Source organism: Pinus tabuliformis, chromosome 4_2, assembly GCF_031772625.1.
Source record: "Pinus tabuliformis cultivar Carrire ecotype Pingquan chromosome 4_2, CPIR1, whole genome shotgun sequence".
NCBI lineage: Eukaryota > Viridiplantae > Streptophyta > Pinopsida > Pinales > Pinaceae > Pinus > Pinus tabuliformis.
In genome coordinates this window covers 936,224,737-936,249,097 of record NC_142304.1, presented here as the reverse complement: position 1 = coordinate 936,249,097, position 24,361 = coordinate 936,224,737, and the positions used below count along the sequence as shown (strand labels likewise).

General features: G+C 39.6%; 1 protein-coding gene across 4 annotated transcripts in view; it reads left to right on the top strand.

Annotated features, from left to right (window-relative positions):
• LOC149172763 (metal tolerance protein 5-like) overlaps positions 1-24,361 on the top strand; it is a 311,496-nt gene that overhangs the window by 225,629 nt on the left and 61,506 nt on the right. For all 4 annotated transcript variants that reach the window (XM_089424430.1, XM_089424431.1, XM_089424433.1 and 1 more), the window contains 2 exons: positions 11,950-12,065; positions 12,170-12,415. In XM_089424430.1, coding sequence (XP_089280556.1) covers positions 11,950-12,065; positions 12,170-12,415 — 362 coding nt within the window. The remainder of the gene's footprint in view (positions 1-11,949; positions 12,066-12,169; positions 12,416-24,361) is intronic.

The following is a 24,361-nucleotide window of genomic DNA, read 5'->3' as shown; positions in this document are numbered from 1 at the left end:
TTAAAAAATAACTTATAACAAAACCTAAAAAACCCTAAATCCATTCTTGTAAATCAATTTGGAATGAAACATTCTTCCACGGTCTTACCATCAAAACCTGTGTTGCACGGGTACCCACAACCGGTTTTTTAAGTTTTTTACAAGTCTTGTTTTTTAAGAATTCTTGTAAATCAATTTGGAATGAAACATTCATTCCCGAGCTAAATAACCATCAAATTATAAACTGTAAATGCACACATACAGGTTTAGAAATTTTCGGTCAAATAGAAAGTAGGATTGAGACCAGCCATAAGCTGTAATCCGCTGATGCTGTTAAATGGCGAAGGGCTATTTTGGACAATGGCTAAATTAAGTATCAAAATCTGCCAATTTCTCACAGCATTCTGATAACATCATGTTAAGATTAAAACTAGGAAAATATGCCTAAATCATATATGGTCTCTACAGACTTGTACACCAAGTAATCTCTAAAAACTGCGAAGATGTTTTATGTTTAGATAATTAATATTCAGGCAGAGCTTCGCACTCAAAGACAAACTCAAAGACAAACTATCCCTCAAGACATCAGATGGCTGTTGTGCATTTTATTGGGAAACAAAGACTGATAAGCGTTTTTTGTGGAAGGGTAAAGTTGCCACTGTTTTTGGGATTGCTTTACCACAGAGCACACCATTCATGGGGCAGGTGGATGATTAGACATCAAAAAAATTCTAGACCACTATCAGGTTGAGAAGAATCTCCTATGAAAAAATTGTGTTTTTATATGGGGGAAACTAAACATTCAAAGCAAAGTTACAAGCTCAAGCTCCAGCCAGAATGAGCAATTTCAATAAGGAGAGACGCTGTCTTGAAATTAGGGCAGGAGGCAGAAATGCTAACACTCCTTGGTTGTGTAGGAGGAAGGGTCTGTATGACCACAGCCTGATTCATTGATAGGCATCCTTGCAAATGAACCTAAGCTGCATAGTTATTTTAAAGCCTGTGTGTGACAAAATCTGTCCCAAGTTTCACCAAAATAGCTGAGTCTAGCATTTATCCTAGTATGTATTTTGAATTTTCAGTGTTAGTAGTAGCCTTGAGCTCTCTCACATAGCTGTCACAGTGTCATGGTTACACGGAAAAGATTCAAAAGAACAGTTTTTTGGTGATAAATTTTGAAATTTCAATGTCAATGTTGAATGTTCAATGATGTGCATGTTTAAATGATTATCATTAAAGTTTTCTTGTTTAAAGTTGAAAAAATATACAAATTCAAATTTCATATATATTATTAATTATAAGTTTATAATTTATAAAATATAATTATTAAAATTTAACATTATTATATTACCCGACGAACCCATGCACCCTGTTTCCAAAAATGCCGTCCCCGTCCCTGTTCCCGTCCCCGTCCCCGTCCCCGTCCCCGCACCCACGTTTCCTGGCAACATAGATTATAATACATTAGAAGCAGCCATCCAAGGAACACAACGTATTGCAAGCAGGCATAGATCTAGGGATCAATGCAATTACAATACAGGTGAAATGGATAATAATTGCAGATGATGGAGGAAATGCAAATGTCAGAAGAGGAGAATCAGAGATGACTCACCATTGGTTGCATATGTTTCTTCCCAATAGGATAACAGTAAGGATTTTCTGACTTCATCTTAAATGCAGTGAACCAAAGAATACAGCCTGATAGAAGATCAAGAAGTGAGTCCAATGTTGAAGCAATTATGGCTAGCGAACCACTCTTTACCAATGCATATACTTTTGCAATGAAAAGAACAACGTTTGCTACGTTGGATAAATGGATTGCAGCTGTTTCACTTCGTGCAAGCTTTGTAAAAATTTCTCATTTCCCACCCCGGTTTTCAGTTTCACCTTATTTCTCCAAAATAGTTAAATGCCCTTTCCCATATCCATACATTCAACAACTGGAAAATAAATTTTGCTGAAAACACAAATTCTGGAAATTTTACAGAATGCTGGAAAATGCAGAAATATAAAAATCAGCACATACAAACAGCCATTCAACACATTTAAACACAGTGATTTTTGGTCAAGGTGACCCTGGAAAAACCCCCTACAACTCTTGGGGAAAACCAGTTCGAGAGCTCTTTCTTATTTCTGGAAAATGCTTTTTACAGTGAGAAATATTCAGCAAAAAAATCAGCAAGCAAACTTTTACAACTTATCTCGTTTTCCGTGCCTCACAGCCAACTGGAAAAACTTGCAAACAACAAAACTGAACAGCAATAAATGTTGTACAGCCTCCTCAATTTTTGTGCCAAATTTCAGCATTAAATGCTGCTGTACGGCCTGCCTAGAAAAGCGTGCAAGCTGCCATAAATACACTGTATAGATTTCCTTGATTTGCATGCAAAAATAAACTAGTAGTACAACTGTATGAATTTGCCTCGATTTGCGTGCCAAGGTACAACCACTTGCTGTACGGATTTCTACTCGATTTCTGTGCACTTGATGTACGGATTTCTAGAAAATCGTGCCCAATATTTGCCTTTCACTATGTGCTAACTTAGCGGTACGGATTTGCTAAAATGCTGCCTTGGAATGTGTGCCAAGCTGTTGCCTCCTTCTCCTCACTGTCTAGAAATCTCCCTTGCTGTCTTGCCCTCCTTCTGTCAATCTGCTCATGAAAAAAGTAATGACCTTTTCCACCTTTTCCTCTTCTAATCTAACCCTAAGTGACTTTTGGGGAATCCCTAAATCCAATAGCTAAAATAGATTGAGATCTAGGGCTGAGATTAAATGCTCATTTAAATCTCACTTTCTATTTTTTAATTCACCCCACTTTAATAAAGACCCATTTAGTCATTTATTTCCAAAGTTACTTTTCCTTTGTAATTTTATATTGACTTTATTAAAGTCACTTTAAAATTAGACTTTAGTAATTTTATCACTTAAAGTCACTTTTAAATTAGATTTGACTTTATAAAAATTATAAAGTCACTTTAGGAGAAAAAATTAAATTCTTTTGGACACTTTTCCCTAGGCCAAAGATCAAAGCCTTAGGGAACCACCTGTCCTCTGGTACCAAATTTCAACACTCCCTTTTACCGAGGAAGGTGTTCTTTACCACACCCATCTTGTCTCTGAAGTAGACATGCTTGCCCCGTGGTAAGGCTTTGGTAAGAATATCTGCAACCTGCTCATCAGTGGGAATATACTCAAGCTTCACAACTCCCTTCTGAACATAGTCTCTGATGAAATGATATTTGATTCCGATATGCTTTGACCTATCATGAAATACTGGATTCTCCGTGAGTTTAATGCAACTTTGATTGTAAATCACTGAAGGTCTCAACGGCTGACCAAATAAGCCAAACAACATCTTGCGAAGCCAGAGGGCCTCACAACTAGCTAGACTGGCTGCCATATACTCTGCTTTCGCTGAACTCAATGCTACTGACTGCTGCTTCCGGCGGAACCATGACACTACTGCCAAACCCAACCCAAAACAGCACCCTGAAGTTCTCTTCCTATCAGAAGCACAACCTGCCCAATCAGAATCAGTATAACCTGCCAATCTCACTCCATCCCCCTGCCTGTAGTCCAGACCATAATCCACTGTCCCCTGCAAGTACCGCAAAATGTGTTTTGCAGCCACCTAGTGAACCTTCCTAGGCTCACACATAAACTGACTCGTCAGTGTTGACTGCAAAACAAATATCTGGTCTAGTGTTGACCAAATACATCAAGGAACCAATCAGCTGCCTATACAATGTGGGATCCACCAACTCGGAATCCGAAGCATGAAGCTTCTTCCAGTTGGTGATCATCGGTGTCGACATGGGTTTACTATCCTCCATGTGGAATCTGCCAAAGATGTCCAAAATATACTTCCCTGTCCTAGGAAGAAATGCCCCTCCTCCGGCCACACCTCCAAACCCAAAAAGTAATGCATCAAGCCGATGTCCTTCATCTCAAACTCCGCCGCAAGATCTCTCTTGCAGTGCTCTATGAGTCTCTCTGCACCTGTAATGACCAAGTGATTCACATACAACACCAGAATGAGAGGCTCCTCACCTATCACAATATAGTAAAGGTTCGGATCTGCCTCACTCTTTGTGAAACCCATCCCCTGCAAGTATGTATCTATCCTGGAGTACCAAGCTCTGGGAGCTTGCTTCAGGCCATAAAGGGCCTTCTTTAGTTTGCACACATGGGACTTCTTCCCATGCACCTCAAAGCCCTGTGGCTACTCAATGTACACCTCCTCCTGTATGAAGCCATTGAAAAATGCAGTCTTCACATCCATTTGGTGGATCCTCCAACCCATCTCTGCTGCTATCGATATAATGGAGCGGATCGAAGTATATTGAGCCACGGGAGCGAAGGTCTCCTCATAATCAACTCCCTCTACTTGGGAGAACCCTCTAGCCACAAACCTCGCTTTGAATTTCTCAAACTGCAGCATGCTTTACCTTGTAAAGCCATTTGGAAGTAACCACGGATTTGCCCTCAGGCCTCGGCACCACTTCCCAAACATCATTCTTTATGATAGAAGAATACTTCTCCTGCATGGCCTCTCTCCAGACCTGCTGGCTAGCTGCCTCCTCATAGCTAGAAGGCTCAGAGTCAAGGATGCTAGTAGCCATTGCCATATAGCTACAAAACCTCTCAGGTGGTCTACTCTCTCTGACCGACCTCTTAGGCTCAGCAACAGATGTGGCATCTCTCAAGGTGTCCTGAAGCCACTTGGGCTTCCTCTTCCCTGAGCATACTTCTCCCATTGGAGAATGAAACTCCTCCTCCTCATCATCATTAGGAGCCTGAACTCCTGACTGTCTGTCTGCTGTCCTCTTGCCTGCACCTGAACCTGTAGAAGCTGAGGTACCGTGTGAACTGTCCATCAGTGGACTCCCTAGTGAACTGCTCTGCATGCTGCCCGGAGCACCACCCCTCTGGCTCGGCGAGCCACTGCTCACTGACGGACCTGACATCCTCATAGATGTACCTCTGGATCCTCCTGATCCCTGCCCATTGGATCCCTGTGACTGACTCAACTGCTGCTGAGGGTCGGGCTGATCCAGATACTCTGACTCCCGTGATCTCCTAAAGGCCCTGTCCTCCTCGAACTTCACATCCCACTTGACAACAACTTTCCTCTGTGCAGGAATGTAAATCTGAAAGGCCTTTGAGGTCTCACTGTAGCCCACAAAGATACCTTTCTCTGCGGTGGGCTCTAGTTTGGTCCTCTTCTCCTTGGGTATGTAGGAGCATGTAATGCACCCAAAGATACGAAGATGACCAATATCAGGCTTCTTCCCAGAAAAAGCCTCCTCCGGAGTCATGTGCCCCAAGGCACGATGCAGACTCCTGTTCTGCAAATAAACAGCTGTGTTGTAGGCCTCTGCCCACAAGAACAATGGCAACCCCTGATCATGTAACATGGCTTTGGTAGCCCCTCCGATGGATCTGTTCTTCCTCTCTGCAACCCCGTTCTGCTGGGGGTTGTAAAGAACAGTGAACTCCCTCCTAATGCTTGCCTCCGCACAATAGTCAACAAACTCTCCAAGGGTGTACTCTCCCCCATTGTCTGACCTCAGGGACTTGATCTTCCGACCTGTCTGTGTCTCCACAAGAGCTCTAAACTCCTGAAACCGCTTGAAGACCTCACTCTTGGTCTTCAAGAAATAAATCCAGGTCCTCTTGGAGTGATCATCAATGAATAAAATATAGTACTCATATCCACTCAAGGAAACATGAGACATCCGACCGCTCACATTAGAATGAATCAAATCAAGAATCCCAGTCGCTCTGCTGTCACTGCTGGGAAAAGGGGATTTGGCAAACTTGCCCATCGCACATCCTCTGCAAGTATCAAAGTGATCAGTACTGAAATCTGGCACACCTGTAGTGATCTCCCGCAAGGTCCTCAAGGCTCCATGATACATATGCCCCATCCTGCGGTGCCAAATCTCACACAGCTCAGAACTGCTAGCTCTGCTGTCGGTACTACTGCTCAATGCCAAAAGGGGCTGGAATGCAAACTTGTACACCTTTGCATGGCGTACACCTATCACTCTAGCTGAATCAGCTGGAGTGCCCCTGGGATACATCAACACCTGTCCTCCCCTGAACAGTACCTCATATCCTCTGTCCTCCAAAGCTGAGACGGATATGAGGTTCTTCCTCATCCCTGACACATAAAGAACATCTGACACCTTCAAGGGAGGTTTGGACTCCCTCTGAAATGTCAGTGTCCCCACACCGACTGCTCTAACAACTCTGTCATCACCGAGTACTACCTCTATATCAGTGCCACTCTCTGAAAGCTCTGAGAAGTACTCACGGACTCCTGTCATGTGACGTGAAGCCCCACTGTCCACATACCAGATACCCGAAGATGCTCCACTAATCAAGGGAAAAGCATGCTCCCTCTGAACCTGTGTGGCAGGTGATCCTGCACTAGAGGACTTACACGCAGTCTATGTTACTTGGGAGCGGGGAGCGGGAGCGACCATTTTCAGAAGCTCCCGGTTTGGGAGCGAATCGGGGAGCGATTTTTTAAAAATATATATATTTTTTATATTTTTTAATTTTTGATACATATATGTCAACAAAAACATGTAGAATGATGAAATAGACATAAAAAACATAAAAAAACATAGATTGAACCATATAACAACAATCATCTAGAAGTTATAATCTTCATCAACCACGTCCGCAAGTTAGTAACATAGTAACATACAACATATTGAGTCTCATGATTCATCAATCTTAAAGTTTCAAGCTTTTAAAATTCAATATATAACATTTATCATCATTGATCACCAAAGTTGTACTTGTAAGCTAAGTGTAACCATTACAACAAATAATATCTAACATGAAATGAAATGTTATAAAATGAAATGAAATGAAACAACTTTCAACTTTCATGAAGCATCATATTCATAATTCATTACTAATGAGTTATAATTGCCAACTTCAAACTTAAATTGTCATATATTGTTTAAAAAAATATCATAATAAATATGAAAGAGTCAATAGTTATAACTTATAAAAGCTACTAGAAACTAGAAAAGAGAAGTAAATCTATTATCTATTTCTTATGCTTGGGCCTCTTGCCACCACGAGAAATATCTAATTTTTTAGTCTTGTTGCAAAATCAGGATCTTTGTCATTAATATCACCCTCCAAGCATTAATATCCAGAGGTATCTTTGTCATTACCTTTGTATCTGTATAGGGATCTTTGTCATTAATATCACCCTCTAAGCATTAACATAAGATAGAAAAAGCATAGCATGTCAAGTCAAGATTTTGTTTGAGTGATGCGTACATTTTTAGAAGGGTCATGATAGAGGAGTTCGACAACCAATGTCACTAACATCAAGGTACATAGAGGGATTGGTACTCTTGATTAAATATGAGTTCCATACCCTAATACATGACAAAATTCAATGGAAACATTGCAATCCCCCAATCCTGAAATCCTAAAAAACTGATGAGTCTGCTGGATTTTGAATGAAATCTAAAATTCTACTTTCTCCATATGAAATCCAATGAGGACGAAACCACTCTCAAACATCCTGAGTCATTTCATGGTAATGTTAAAAATTTAAGTAAAAGGATGAAAATGAAAATTAAAGAAAATGTCACTTTTACTTTAAGAATTTAACATTACCATGAATAGCATATCAATACTAGGGCCTAGACTTGATCATTAAGTTGCCCCACTCAAAAACTATTTGTTTCTTTCAAAAAAAATTGCATTTCGAACATTACTACAAAAAAAAAATGCAAAAAAGGCAAAACGCTCCCGAAAACGCTCCCGAAAAGGCAGGGAGCGAAATTTTTTTTAGGGAGCGCGCTCCCGACCCGCTCCCGAGTCGCTCCCGCCCGGAGCGCGGATCGGGAGCGGGAGCGAGGGGGGGGGGGCGCTCCCCCGCAACACTGCACGCAGTGAACGCAAACTCCCGGTCAAAATGATCTGCAAAGTCCTCAACCTCTGCTGAAGCTGCCATGCTCTGGTTCTTCCCCTTCTTCTTCTTCTTCTCCGGACACACAACTGCATAGTGTCCCATCTTTTGACAATTCCAACACTTCACCTTGGAATAGTCCTTCTGTGTGTTATCCTGTTTACCTTTACCTTTGCCTTTGCCCCCACCATTGCTTGTGGAAGCCTGCTTCTTCCCTTTGCCTTTCTTGCCTCCTGCCAACAGTGCTACATCCTCATCCTGCTCAACTGGCTTGGTTGCCCCAAGCTGACCTTTCCTGATCTCTGTCTGAATGCAATCATCCCAAAACCTCTCCCATGTGGGAAGGGTCTCACGTGCACAAACCCCATCAGCAAAGTTCATCCATGAACGGGGGAGGCCATTCACTGCAATCCGCACCAACTCAGTGGGTGGAATGACCTCTCCAACTGTTGCCAACTCATCTCTCACATTAGTAATCTTTGTGAGATATCCAGCTGCACTATCATTGTCCATCTTAATGGTCTTCAACTTCTCCTTCAGGACCATTTTCCGGTTCTCATTGGTACTCTAGTAGAGATTGGACAATGCTGTCCACATCTCATGGGCATTTCTCTTTCCTCTCACATGAGGAATGCAATGGTCTTTGACTCCGTCTAGAATCAGTCTTTCACCCTTGTTGTTCTTTTTATTATAATTAGCCAACTGAGTAGCATCAGTAGGCACAACAACAGGGTTCTGTGTGGTATGCACCATGATGTCCCAGACTTTTGTCTCCTCAAAAATACTCTGCATTCTCTCATTCCAAACGCTGTAATTGGAATGCCCATCCAACCTATCCTCCACCCTCAATTCCAATGACATCCTGCTGTCCTAAAACTGAAAAATAGCACTGCTGTAGTAAAGATAAAACTGTTGTTTGTGAAAAATCAGCTTGCTGGAATTTTCTGAGTGAAAAATCAGCAGGCTGTAATTTTTCTCCTTACTGTCCCAAACTGCACTTTAGCACTCAAGCTTTGATACCATGTAAAAATTTCTCATTTCCCACCCCGGTTTTCAGTTTCACTTTATTTTTCCAAAATAGTTAAATGCCCTTTCCCATATCCATACATTCAACAACTGGAAAATAAATTTTGCTGAAAACACAAATTCTGGAAATTTTACAGAATGCTGGAAAATGCAGAAATATAAAAATCAGCGCATACAAACAGCCATTCAACACATTTAAACACAGTGATTTTTGGTCAAGGTGACCCTGGAAAAACCCCCTACAACTCTTGGGGAAAACCAGTTCGAGAGCTCTTTCTTATTTCTGGAAAATGCTTTTTACAGTGAGATATTCAACAAAAAAATCAGCAAGCAAACTTCTACATCTTATCTCGTTTTCCGTGCCTCACAGCCAACTGGAAAAACTTGCAAACAGCAAAATTGAACAGCAATAAATGCTGTACGGCCTCCTCGATTTTTGTGCCAAATTTCAGTGTTAAATGCTGCTGTATGGCTTGCCTAGAAAAGCATGCAAGCTGCCATAAATACGCTGTACAGATTTCCTCGATTTGTGTGCAAAAATAAACTAGCAGTACAGCTGTAGGGATTTGTCTCGATTTGCGTGCCAAGGTACAACCACTTGTATGGATTTCTGCTCCTCGATTGTTGTGCACTTGCTGTACAGATTTCTAGAAAATTGTGCCCAATATCTGCCTTTCACTGTGTGCTAATTCAGCTGTACGGATTTGCTAAAACCCTGCTTTGGAATGTGTGCCAAGCTGCTGCCTCCTTCTCCTCACTGTTCAGAAATCTCCCTTGCTCTCTTGCTCTCCTTCTCTCAATCTGCTCATGAAAAAAGTAATGACCTTTTCCTCCTTTAATCTAACCCTAAGTGACTTTTGGGGAATCCCTAAATCCAATGGCTGAAATAGATTGAGATCTAGGGCTGAGATTAAATGCTCATTTAAATCTCACTTTTTTATTTTTTAATTCACCACACTTTAATAAAGACCCACTTAGTCATTTATTTCCAAAGTCACTTTTCCTTTCTAATTTTATATTGACTTTATTAAAGTCACTTTAAAATTAGACTTTAGTAACTTTATCACTTAAAGTCACTTTTAAATTAGATTTGACTTTATAAAAATTATAAAGTCACTTTAGGAGAAAAAATTAAATTCTTTTGGACACTTTTCCCTAGGCCAAAGATCAAAGCCTTAGGGAACCACCTGTCCTCCGGTACCAAATTTCAACAAGCTTGTCGCTGTCTCCCTGCAAGGATTTGAGCAAACATTTCTCTTAAAATAATCAAACACTCCACTGTTGCTGGTTTGATTGTTAGAATGTGCTAACAGCAATAAACCTTGATATAGTTAAGCCAATGCATAACAGGCATTCCCTATTAATGGAACAATTGCTTGCAGCATGCAGACCATAATATGGTCCTAATTTTTGTAATTTTGATGTATATCTTGGAGAGGAAACTTGAGCAAGAGGTGCATGACCTCTTTGGTTGCATGAGTAAAGAGAAAATACCGGAAGGCGTCTCGAAGGACATCCACGTGCCTATCGTAGCAATGTTGCTATGTCAATTTCTTTTCTTTTCCTTTTGACATATACATCTTGGGTTACAAGCTTTAATTGGTTCATCATTGACCCTTTTAAGATGAATAATTTCATTGCTCATCGGGGTTGTGATATTCAAAGTTCCTTTTTTAGATAGCTCATGCATTGGCTAGTAATTGGGCGAGGGCTAATGATGGGGGTAGAGTTTAGGCTAGGATTTTATCCATTCACTTCCATTATTCTTGCCAATCTTTTTCATTTTAACATCATGGCTCATGCTTTTTTTTTTCTTTTTGTTGTTTCAACCTCTTAGGAAAAGTTTCCATGCCCCTATTCAAGGATGAGGAAAACAAGGAACCAAATCTGGTGATAGATAGCAATCAACCTGAAGATGGCATGTGGATATAAGAGGAATATGGAAAATGTAAGTATGGATCATCATGGACACGCAACATCAATTTGAGCCTCCTATTTGTGCCCCTCCTAGAAAGGGAAAGAAAGGCCTCAATGAAGGTCACATTGGACTAGGGGAAAGTGATAACCATCAAGGTAAGGCCTGGGAACAAGAGTATAACCAACAGCAGTCTATCATTCAATTCAACCTGTGATCCATACTAGAATGCATTTAAGCATTCAATGAAATCACTTGAATACAAAAGTTTTTAATGTACCTCATATTTGATGACCCACCTTAATTGGATGAATAAGCTAGAGAAAGAAAGCACTAACAGAAGGATGGAAGCAAGTCATTTGAGACTATCTATATGTGGATCATGATAGGGCTACTAGCTGGCAGGTTTAAAGTTGAAACAATATGAGAAAATATTTCTCCAAGGGGTTACCCACATGGTTGGGTGACAGAGCCAATTAATGTGTTTTTCATAAATGCAGTTATTTGAAACTCTCTTTCAAGAATGAGGATCCAAACTATGAGTTGGAATTTCAAATGATTCATTCAAAACAGGAGAGATTACTCAGAATAAGGAACCATCCTAAAAGAAGATACAAACAACTATATAATATGAACCTTCCATTCAAAATATTTAACTCAATTTCAAAGGAGCATGCTCATTGTTTGTTTACAGTTGATCACTCATAACCAGTGGCACAAGAATTCAGTTTTATGGAAGCATTCTCAAACAAATCATACTCTCTGCTAAATTCTATTGTGCTTCTCTGCTCCATGTTCATCTATCAGTGTTTTATCATAAAAAAGCTTCCTGGCCACATAAATACAGAAATTAAACTTCTTAGAAAGTCATGCACATGTTTCAACGAGATTGAAAGTTTTTTCTTTTGTCTGTAATGGCTTTCCCTTTAATATGTGTTTACTGGATTGAGATACATCGGGTGCTTTGCTATAGAATTTCTCATGGGTTTTGGTTACAGAATGCATGCTAATATATGCTTTAACTTTTGCAACATGCAACCCAAGTGCTTTCTTAGTTGTTTCTCTGTGGGGAATACAGGTCCTTGTAGTGGTGATGGAGTAGCCAAATATTATCAGCAGCAGGGGGAAATGCTTGACGGATTTGCAGAAATGGATTTGGTCACTGATAATTGTGCTTTGCCTGGCATGTCTAAGGTTTCATCATTATATTTATTGCTGTTAGCACATTCTAACAATCAAACCAGCAACAGTGGAGTGTTTGATTATTTTGAGAGAAATGTTTGCTCAAATCCTTGCAGGAAGACAGCGACAAGCTTGCACGAAGTGAAACAATTGCAATCCATTTATCCAACATAGCAAACATTGTTCTTTTCATTGCAAAAGTATATGCATCGATAAAGAGTGGTTCGCTAGCCATAATTGCTTCAACATTGGACTCACTTCTGGATCTTCTATCAGGCTTTATTCTTTGGTTCACTGCATTTAAGATGAAGTCAGAAAATCCTTACCGTTATCCTATTGGGAAGAAACGTATGCAACCACTGGTGAGTCATCTCTGATTCTCCTCTTCTGGCATTTGCATTTCCTCCATCATCTGCAATTATTATCCATTTCACCTGTATTGTAATTGCATTGATTCCCTAGATCTTTGCCTGCTTGCAATATGCTGTGTTCCTTGGATGGCTGTTTCTAAGGTATTATAGTTTATATTTGTAACGTTTCTGTTCCAAGTTGCCAATTAAAAGTGGGCTAGAAAAAAATATAGTTGTCATTAGAAATTCTTTTGCATATTCATTTGGATATCTGTCTTTGAATTATAAGTTTGTTAAAGAATTTTCTAAATAATGTTCAGACAAACCTCATATTTAATAGAAATGCAGTTATCTTCAAGGACAATAATTTGAGAAGAAAGGGGGCGAGTCTGAAGAACAGGAAGTCTATTAAAATACTGTTTTCTGTTTGAGAAGTCCCATCTCCTTTTCTGGATGCAGACAGAAACAGATTAATCACAAGGCCAGTGAAGCATGAGACATCAAATGAAGAAATAAGAATGAAAATAGAAGAATAGTTATGATGACAAGTGCCCTGGAAGTCTGGGCAGTTTATTTGGGTAGTAATGTTAAATTGTCGTGATAGTCAGTAGACTCAGTACATATGGATAGCTTATCTGGGTAGTAATGCTAAGTTGCCATGATAGTAAGTAGAAATCATTAAAGTATATGGGCAGTAGTGTGTTTGATATATAGATTCAAGATGGATTTAGAACATTTAAAATAGACCAGTATCAAGAGGAGAACTGTTGTTTATCAGTTGGAGTCATCACCGCTTATACTCTCACCCTAGGTGTAAAAGGCCCAACCACAAGGTGAAAACACAAGGGACAAGAGGAAAAGTCTAACCTCTACAGGAGAGCCTACAGGAAAAAAAGGCAAGCTACACACTTCAGACTAAGGAAACTAAGCTACCCTAACCTGGGGGGGGTTGCCACAAAATCTAGCAGGCCTTGGAGAGGGGTACCCTACAAGGCTATCACTAGACCAAGTGACAACAATATGGTAATAGCCCACTGTCACCACAGCTACTACCCCGTGCTCTCCATGGATTTTCACAAATGGGAGGAGTCCTTGTAGGTAAGTCACCAAAGAGATTTTCTATGCTTAAAGGCATAAGGTGATTAAGAGGCTTCTAAGAGAAAATCACAATTTAGGTACAAAGCTCCAACAATGAAGAATGGGCAATTCACTTTCCAAATAGAGACTAAATTGAGGCAATGCAAGACCTAGGGTTTGATTGCTATGTTGTGTGTTGGGATGAGCCAAGGTCAGGATCAATGTTGTAGGAATTGTCCCCCCTCCCAAGGATCCAAAGGCAGATCCACGTCCCGTACGGATCCGCCACCGATCCTTCGGCAGAACCGCGGATCGGAAAATTGGATCCGCGGTTCCTGCAAAATTGGATACGTGGGGGCCCAATTTGCGGCTCCTACTGCCCGATCCGCGGTTCCTATTTCCCGATCCGTGGATCCGGAAAGGATCGGGTGCAGATTTGTGGAGGTTTGGGCGTGTGTCCACCGCGGATCTGAGAGAAGGTGGACGGTTCCGCGGGGTTTTTTTTGTTTTTTTGTTTTTGGAAATTCCGAACTGATCTGTGAGGAACTATTCTTTCTGAATACTCCTAAGGTGCCCCTTGATGCTCCCTAATGGTAATGTTAAATTCTTAAAGTAAAAGGATGGAAATGAAATATAAAAGTGACATTCTCCTTTATATTTCATTTCCATCATTTTACTTAAATTTTTAACATTACCATGAAATGAATCAGGATGTTTGAGAGTGGTTCCAACCTCATCAGACTTCATATGGAGAAAATAGAATTTCATATCCCATTCAAAATTCAGCAGACTTAACAATTTTCACGATCAATGGGATTGTGGCATTTCATTGGATTATATCATGTATGAGTGCATGTGATTGGCATTTAATCAAGAGCAACAAGCCCTATATGTACCCCAATGTCGGTGTTATTGATTGTTGAACTCCTTTGTCATGGCCTTAGCAATTATGTACCCTTCACTCAAGTCAAAATCATTGATAATGCATGTTAAGCTTTCTCTACCATATTATAAGTCTTGGATTAAGCTGTTTGATCAAAATTAGGCAATGTTGACTAAAATCCCTATAGAATTGAAGTAGAGGCAAAGGCTAGACAAGAGAAGAGGAATCTAGATTGTAGATGGTTGATGCTAGAATAATTAATCATTGATGTACAATGGATGCCATATCTATCTTGATTTATGTAAAAATATGCATGTTTTCATGTATTCTACATACAACTAATTTGGTATTTTGGATGTTTTTTTAATATAAATGCAAAAAAATATATAAAAATATGTATATATAGTAGACGCTTCCGAGATGCTTCGCTTCCTATATTTTTGGAAAATGACGCTTCCACGTCCCTGCTTCCAAAAAACGTCCCCGTTTCGTCCCTGCTTCATGAAACATTGGTCAGGATGCTAAGAAAAGATTTCCAATAATAGGTATTAGCAAGATAAAGGCACATGAAGCCTTCAACAAGCCCTCAAGTTGAAGTTATTACCAAACTCGGGTTTTATCCTAGGGCAAGAGAAATGATGGATAAAATTGAATGGAATGATAACCAAAGGGGAATGATTTTGAGGAAACCACTCAACCCTAGATGTTGAGACCTTCCAAGATCAAACATACTCTTCCTAGCCAATTTTCACTAAACCCTAGCTAGGTCGCTTGGCCTTAAGAGAGCCAAAATTATAGAAGAGAGCGGAGACTCAGTTTTATGGATAAGAATTGATTTGATCACCAACAATGGATGGCCAATGCCTAGTCCTAGGGTTGATGGAGTCTATGGATTCTTAAGGTTGGCTAAAACTTGCAAAGGAGTAAGGATATTTTGATGCCCTAGCATCAAAACCCTAACTATTACCTTTGTGAGGGATCAAAATTCACTTGGGAGAGCTAATGTAAGATCACCAAGGGGATTGCCATTCACATATCATACAATGAGTAATGCATGCAATAATATGACCTAGCTTCCATACAATTGATATTCAACAAAATTAGGGCACAATATTTAACCTAGATCACCAATTTATTCCATACATTAGACATGAAATCATAAATTTTCAATAAAAGGGCACTTACAAGACAATATGCATGTACAATCCAATCATTGATCCAAGGCAACTTCTCCAAAGACAAGAATATAGCTCCAAGACAAAATATGCTCCATAGATCACATCTCTCCAATAGGTACAAGAGGCCAAAATTCTCACAAGAGAGGCTGAGTCACAAGTGATGATGATGAGAAATGAAATAGTCCTCTCCTTTATTTATATGAGGAGGATAAGTTTCTAATTAGCCCAAGAGCCCCTAATAGCAAGTTAAAATTACAATAGAACCTTGGGTTACAAGCCAACCCAACTAGCTTAGACATAAATGCAAATGAACACGTGTGAGTCATGAGGCCTCATAAGGTTGACGTTATCCATGAAATGAGTTCCAAGTGTCAAGTGTTGAGGCTTTTGAGTGCCAAGTGTGGTGTATAAGCCCTTAAATATCATCATTTGAGGGTTGGCCCTCAAATCTCCATCAATATCCCTTTGTGGTCCCAAAAATCCATTTGGGGTACAGTAAGGTGGTCTCCTGGGTCTTCTGCTCATAATGTCCATCTTTATTCCAATGGTGAGGCTTTCTTGGTGCTACTAGCCCTCCCAAGTCTTTGAAGGTGAGACCATCCTCATCCGAGCCTTGGATCAGCTGCCATCCTTTAGAAGGTGCTAAGGCCAAGTTGGGAGCATGTTTGTCCAAGTGTATCATCCTGACGAATCGTCAAACGTAGTGCAAAGTGGTAAAATGTCTTGGGTGCAAGAGATGCCCAGGGGTAGGTATGATGTGCTGCTACTACTCGAAGACCCAAGGGTCTCAATGCTTCACCTTGTTAATTTGTGTAGCTCAGGCAGGTGTTCTAGTCTCTAATGATGTTTATGAGGCTAGAGACACAGTTGGATTAATTTCTCCAATACCCAGAAAAAGTATCTAAGCAAGATGTCAGACCAGGAATAACTCCATGAATATGATTGTTATTTTTCATTAAGATAGATCATAGAACATGTATGTATACATGGAGAGAGAGACTATTTGGTTTCATCTCCCAATGTCTCTTCATCTTCCAATTCCCTTTATTTTTCTATTTACAATATTTACATGGATTTACCTAATCCCAAAGAGGGATTAGGTGTCAACATTCCTCCCTTTAATATGAAGGGATGTTGGTGTGTTAGGTCCTTGTACTACTAGTGAACCCTTATTGTTATTAGTGCAACCCCTTTATTGTATTATTGTGCCCATATAGTCCCCATGTTGTTATTATTGTACCCCATAGAAGCCCACTATTGTTATTGTTGTGCCCTTGCAATTTATTGTTATGTAGGCTTTGATTGTATTGGGACCACTTAGACTCCTATATATAGAAACGGGGTCTTATCATTTGTATCATCCAAGAATTGTTCATTTGTGTAATGTAAAAGAGGTTGCCCCCTCGAAGAGGCTGATTTTTAAGTTGTTGATTTATCTTTTCTATCTTTTTGTGCGCTGGTTTCATAACATAAGGTATCAAAGGTTTGAATTCTAGGGTTTCACTGCTCCAAAACAGGTCATCATGGCATTCTCGCTATAAAACAATTTCTACGACGTTTCAGACGCTAAAAAAAAAACCCATTTGAGCCGAAATCTCGATGATCCTCGGGTCCGAATTTCAGATCTTGTCTTGCTATATTTTCGGAGATATGATCTGAGGAAGTTAGGGTTTTTGCAAGCTCCAGAATTCCATCTCAAATAGGTCATCGTGGCATTTGCGCTATACGTTTTTTTTTTAACGAAGGTTCAGACACTGAAATTAAAACCCATTTGAGCTGAAATCTTAATTAAGCTCAGACCCGAATTTCAGATCTTGTTTCACTATATTTTCGGAGATATGGTTCAAGACATTTAGGGTTTTTGCAGGCTCCCGAATTACATCCCAAACATGTGATCTTGGGAAAATCGTCATAACGTTCTCTTTGATTGTCAGATTGAAATTTCGTAAGAAGTTACAGAAAGAGCGTCGACTGTAGTTTTCTGAGCATTGTTTTCAGGTCCGAAGGTTGAAACAGTGACACGTGGCACTTCGTACAAGTTCACTCTACTGAAAAAGTGTATAATCAGGTCATCTTGGGAGATTGGGTATAATGCTTTGTTGGAGAATCTAATTTTGATTAGACTGGTGGCATTAGAAATAGGACTCAGAGGGATACCACAGTTCACAATTTCAGACCTTGGAGATTCGAAATTTCGGAGATACATCAGATTCAATATCGAGCTCCTACAAAGTGAAAAAAGGTGTGCATTTTTTAAAATTTTGCATAAGTCTGGTTTGAAAAATTAGTTTGAAGGAATTCAAAGGGCATAGTGAAGCATAATTATCATTAATTGATGCCCCGAAGAAATAAAATGGAAACAACTAGTAAGCAACTTGAAAGCTCTAGCATGACTCGTGAAGAAGAGGAAGAAATGCAACATGATATATCAAAATTAAGAGACCAAGTGCAACAAATTTCACTCTCACAAAAAGTAACAGAAGTTAAGATGGATGGTTTAAAGAAAGGCGTGGAAGATGAGATGGATGGTTTAAAGAAAGGCGTGGAAGCATAAGATGGATGGTATAAAAGACAACATTGAAGATTGGAAGGACGTGGAAAGTTGGAAGGAAGGTTTGACAAAGTTGCTCCAAGAAAGGTTTCCTAATGGCGAAAAGGTAGTAGAGAAAACTCGAAATGAGAACAAAATATATGTTAATCATGATTTAAAGAATGACAACATTGAAGATTTGAAGAAAAACGTGGAAGGTTTGAAGGTAGGTTTGACAAAGTTGCTACAAGAAAGGCTTCCTAGTGGCGAAAAGGTAGTAGAGAAAACTCATGATGAGAACAGAAGAAACGTTAATCATGATTTCATAGACTCTAACGTTGGAATAAAGACCCACCACATTCCAAAGATCGATATGGGGAAGTTTGATGGCAAGGATCCCGTAACATGGATACTACAGATGGAACAATATTTTGATCACCATAATGTGTAAAACGCACAAAAAGTACGCATTGGAACTTTATATTTGGAACCCAATCGGTTTGTATGGTATCGATGGCTTTGCTCCCATAAACAAATTGTCACTTGGTCAATTTTTACGGACGAAATGATAGCACATTATGAGGATACAAAGAGAAACACCTTCTTTAGCCAATTGGTAAATCTCAAACAAAAGGGTTCAATGGCAGAGCACATTGAGGATTTCCAAAAATTGAATATAAGGGTAAATGATATTCCAGAGAAGCAGAGGATTAATGTCTTCATAAGAACATTAAAGGATAACATTCAACATGAGATTTGTCTTTGGGAACCTGATTCATTGGAGAAGGCATTCAGGTTGGCAAGAAAAATGGAAAGCAAAATTATGGCAACAAGGAAGCCTACCACTCACAACTATAAAGATGGAAGTGTTGTTGCCCCTAGCCTTCCACAACCTACAAGGTTGACACCACAAAAATTGGAAGAAAAAAGAGCAAAAGGGCTTTGTTACAGTTGTGATAGCAAATACACTAAAGGTCATAAGTGTGCTGAGAAGAAATTATTTTACATAGATTGTGAAGAGGAGGAAGAAAATGAACAAGAAACGTCAAAAGAAGAGGATATACACCAGGAACAAGCTCTAGAAAAAGAAGAAATGGATCCGACCATATCTTGTAATGCATTGGTAGGAATTACCACTCCTCAAACTATCAAGATAGAAGGACATATCAAGAAGAAAAAGGTAATAGTGTTGATTGATTCTAGCAGTACCCATAACTTTATTCATTGTAAGATAGCCAAGGAATTGAATTTCTTCCTATATCCAACACCAGAGTGTCAAGTGATGGTTGCAAGTGGAGGAACCATAAATGCTCTGGAAAGTGCCATAATATCAAGCTATCCATGGGAGAATATGTATTGAATAGCCCAATTCTTTCCATTCCAATGGATGGTGTTGATGTTGTACTAGGAGTTCAATGGCTACAATCCTTGGGTACAATAGCTTTTAATTCTCAAGAACTTTTCATGATTTTTTTCGGAAGGTAATGAAGTTGAATTAAGGGGTATCGCACAGAAATCGGGAAAGCGAATCAGCTCTAACGGAATGACAAAGCTTCTAAAGAAATAACAACGAGGCATAATTGCACAATTATGTTCACTAGAGGTTCCCACATCGAAATCATCTAGTTCTCCAGATCTCCAAAAAGCCTTGGACAATCATTCTAAGGTATTTGAGACTCCCAAAGGCCTCCCACCTATTCGTGATCATGATCATGCTATTCATTTGCTTTCAGGAGGTGTTCCTCCAAACATCAGAGCTTACCTAATGGGAAGACACTTCAAAGTAAAATATAGATCATGATAGTCTGAAATACTTTTTAGAACAAATATTATCTTCAAAAGAACAACAAAAATGGGTCACAAAGATGTTGGGTTATGACTTTGAAATCATCTACAGAAAAGGGAAGCAAAATGTTGTTGCAGATGCACTCTCAAGAAAGGATGAGGATGTGGAAGCATTATTTTGTGCCATTTCTATTATCCAACTAGATTGGATAAACGAAGCAAAGGATGAATGGAACAATGATGAAGAAGTGTGGGCACTCATTCAAAAGTTGCAGAAGATCCCAGTTCAAACAATATTGCCAGAACTTGACGAAGAAGGAAAAATCATATTGGAACCTGAAGCAGTCACAAAAACAAGAAATTGACAGCTACGAAATCGATCAATTTCAGAGTATCTCATCAAGTGGAAGAACTTACCTACTGAAGATTCCACATGGAAGGATGAAATTTTTATACGGAAGCATTTAGAACTGCTCAAGCATTGAGGACAACACTTTTTGAAGGAGAGGGGCATGTTAGGTCCCTATACTACTAGTGTAAACCCTTATTGTTATTAGTGCAACCCCCTTATTGTATTATTGTGCCCATATAGTCCCCATGTTGTTATTATTGTACCTCATAGAAGCCCACTATTGTTATTGTTGTGCCCCTACAATATTATTGTTATGTAGGCTCTGATTGTATTGGGACCGCTTAGACTCCTATATATAGAAAGGAGGTCTTTTCATTTGTATCATCTAAGAATTGTTCATTTGTGTAATGTAAAAGAGGTAGCCGCCTCGAAGAGGCTTATTTTTAAGTCGTTGATCTCTCCTTTCTATCTTTTTGTGAGCTGGTTTCATAACATGGTGAGTCCAAACATCATTTTGAATATTTCAAACATTTCCCTTCCAAGTGCTTTGGTGAAGATGTCTACAATCTATTCATTTGTGGAACAATGTCATAGGTGGATTGTTTTAACCTCAACATGATGTCGAATCGGATGGTATTTTGTATTGATGTGCTTGGTTCGTGTTGATTTGGGGTAGCATCGGATGTGCTCTAGCCATAGAATTTGGTGGAGAGGTTGGGCACATGAGATCTCCAATACCCAGAAAGGGTTTGGGCAAATTCTAAACAGTTTGAGAAATATTAAAATAATTAATATTTTTAATGGAGTCCCTAAGTATAAACTTAGGGAAATTAAAATATTAATGTGGATTAATATAAAACTGTGTTAGAATGGTCCAAAAGATATGGATTAAGCCAGATCTAATCTTAGCCGTTGATTATGGACTTAATCTCAACTGTTGATATGTCAACGAGAAAAGTATAAGAGGGGGCTTGAGGGTCACTTGGAGAGTACACCAGATGATCAGTCATTCTATTCTCTAGAGCGGGGTTTGCTAAGAGAGATAGAATCAGTGATCGGAGTTGTAGCTGAGGGGCAGTGAGTACAGAGAGACAGAGAGGCAGAGATAGTGCCGAGAGATCAGTGCAGGAGCCAGAGAGAGTGATGCAGTAGCAGCCAGGGCTCACGTAGGGCCACGCAGAGGCAGCCAGGAGCTGCGCAGTGCTTCAGAGAGGCCAGCGTTGCTGACGCAGAGGGCCAGAAGGCTGACGCAGGGCCTCTTGAGGTTGACGCAGACCCATTCAGGGTGACGCAGGGCCAACGCTGGGCAGAGAGAGGCTGACGCAGTCTAGAAAGGCTGACGTTGGGGTTTCTAGGGCAGATTGGAGCTGAGGAGCTACCAGAGGGTTTATCTGGGGTTTCAGCTGGGACATTTGTCTCAGACTGAGAGGTACTACTGCCAAGGGCATTCTCTGTTGGGTAAGCCGGATTTGGCACCCAGATTGTACTCTGAAATTGCTTAATAAGAAAACCCTCAGATAGTTGCACTGATTTTCCCGCATTGGATTTTTCCAGGGACATTGGTCCAAAAATAATGGTGTCATTTTGTGTGCTTGTATCTGTTTCCTTCAGTTGATGATCTGTGATATGTTGAGCATGCACTAGTGTTTATTTTCAGTATTTACAGTGTAAATAACTTATTAAGTAACGGAACAAGTAGGTAGGAATAAATCAGTAAAGTGCATGGAGGGTTTCTAACTGTTAGACTTAGAAACTTCAACAGTTCGATCATGGAACTTTGGGTTCTTGGCCAAATTTATTGCAAAGGTGTTGTCAATCAAAAGAGGAGTTGAATGCACTTGTTTCTCCTGCAAATCTTCCAGAATTTTCCCAAGCCACACAATTTCCTTCATTGCTTTAACCGCTGCCACATATTTTGCCTCAGTTGTGGAATCTATTGGAACTGATTGTTTGCGTGACCTCCAGGAGACAACTCCTGATCCAAGACTCATAACATAACCTAAAGTAGATACTCCAATTTCTTTATATCCATCGAAATCTGAATCAGAATATCCAGTCAAGCTGAAGTCACCCACTTATGTATACTTGAGTCCAAAGTTTTGAGTTCCCTTCAAGTATGTTAGAACACTTTTTGCAGCAAACCAATGACCCTCAAAAGGCTTTTGCATAAACCTAGAGAGGATTCCAACAACAAATGAAATGTTCAGTCTAGTAGTAGTCAGGTAGTTGAGACTTCCTACGAGCTGTTTGTACTTTGTTGCATCTTAAAATTCTTTTTCTTCAATGGATGTGAGCTTTAAATTCTGTTCAATTGGAGTAGTTAAAGGATTGCACCCAACCATGCCAAACATGTTCAACAGATCTCCAATGTACTTCTTCTGAGAGAGGAATATAAATTTCAGATGTTGGGTTACTTCAATACTAAGTAGTAGTGAACATAGCCCAAATCTGTCATTTCAAAACCTTTCCTTAGTTCCTTCTTTATGGATGCAATGTAGTTCCCATTGTTCCTTGTCATCAAAAGATAACCTACATACACCACAAGATATACAATTGTTTTGGCAACTTTCTTGACAAACAAAGTTGCATCATCAAGATCATAATTTTTGAAATTGAGTTTTAGAAGAAGCTCAATTAATTTCTCGTACCAGGCTCGTAGTGCTTGCTTGAGGCCATACAAGGATTTTACGAGCTTGCATACTTTTTGTTCCTGACCCTTCACAACAAATCCCTCTGGCTGGGACATAAAAACATTCTCTTTCAGATCTCCATTCAAGAAAGCAACTTTTACATCAATTTGATGGACTTTCCAACCGTTCTGAGATGCTAAGGCAAAGAGTGTCTAGATGGTAGCCCATTTTGTTGTGGGGGAAAAGGTTTCCTCATAATCAACCCCTTCCTTTTGTGCAAAACCTTTTGCCACAAGCCTAGCTTTATGCTTGTCAAGTGAGCCATCTGCTTTATACTTGTTCTTGAAGACCCACTTGCAACCTATTGGTTTGGTTCCCAATGGAGGATCAACTAGCTTCCAAGTGCCATTCTTTATCAAAGCATCATATTCTTTCTGCATTGTGTCTTTCCATTCATCATGAGAAGCAACTTCTTTAAAGGAAGTTGGTTTGAAATCTGTAGACAAATTCAGTTCACAATCATAAGAAACATCCATATCAACAGGTGAATCAGAATCGTCTACATCACCTCCATTCTGTCTAGTTGAGCTTCTTGTTCCTATCTTTCCAACCTCATCAGGACGAAAACTTTCAAGTATCTTTGTTAGTGATTTTGTAGGACCTTTCTAAGATGGCCCAGGCAACTCATTTGACTGAGATGGGGCTAAATCAAGATTTAGTCTCCCAATTATGTCAATCACATCACTCAAAGTGTCATCAGTGGTTGGAGCTTCATGCGGGGGAGAGAGTGCTTCAGAAGAAGATTCCACAGATTGATCCAGTATAGGGATCCCCCCTTCAAGATGTGGAATATCATTATCAAACTCTTGAAAAGACTTTGCATGTCCAAATATATCTAAGTGATCAAGTTGCTGCTCAACAACATTGTCGGTCTTGGAAGATTCAAGAAAGATCACATCTCTAGATTAAACTTTAACTTCATGATAGAGATGATATGCTTTGGAGGTATTTGAGTACCGCAAGAAGATACATTTGCGACTCCTTGTACCGAGTTTGTTTCTTTGTTCCTTAGGTATCAAGGCATAACAGGTGTAACCAAAAACCCTAAGATGCCTCACTGAAGGAGTGTGGCCATACCACATTTCAAAGGGAGTCTTGTTTCTGATAGCATGAGATGGACACCTATTCTTTATATACACAACACATAGTACTGCATCAGCCCAAAACATCAATTTAACATTCTTGAAAAACATCATGGAACGTCCCATATTTAAGATTGTCCTATTCATTCTTTCAGCTACTCCTTTTTGTTGGGGATTAGAGGGCACAATTGTTTGATGTTTGATTCCATGCTAGCGAAGATAGTTTTCAAATTCATTTGAAGTGTATTCTTTTCCATTATCAGTGCCAATAGAACTAATATGAGATTGTGCATCATTTTCAATCCATGCATGAAAGTTCTTAAATATTTCAAATGCTTTAGATTTGTTCTTCAATAAATAAACCCAACACATTCTGGTGTA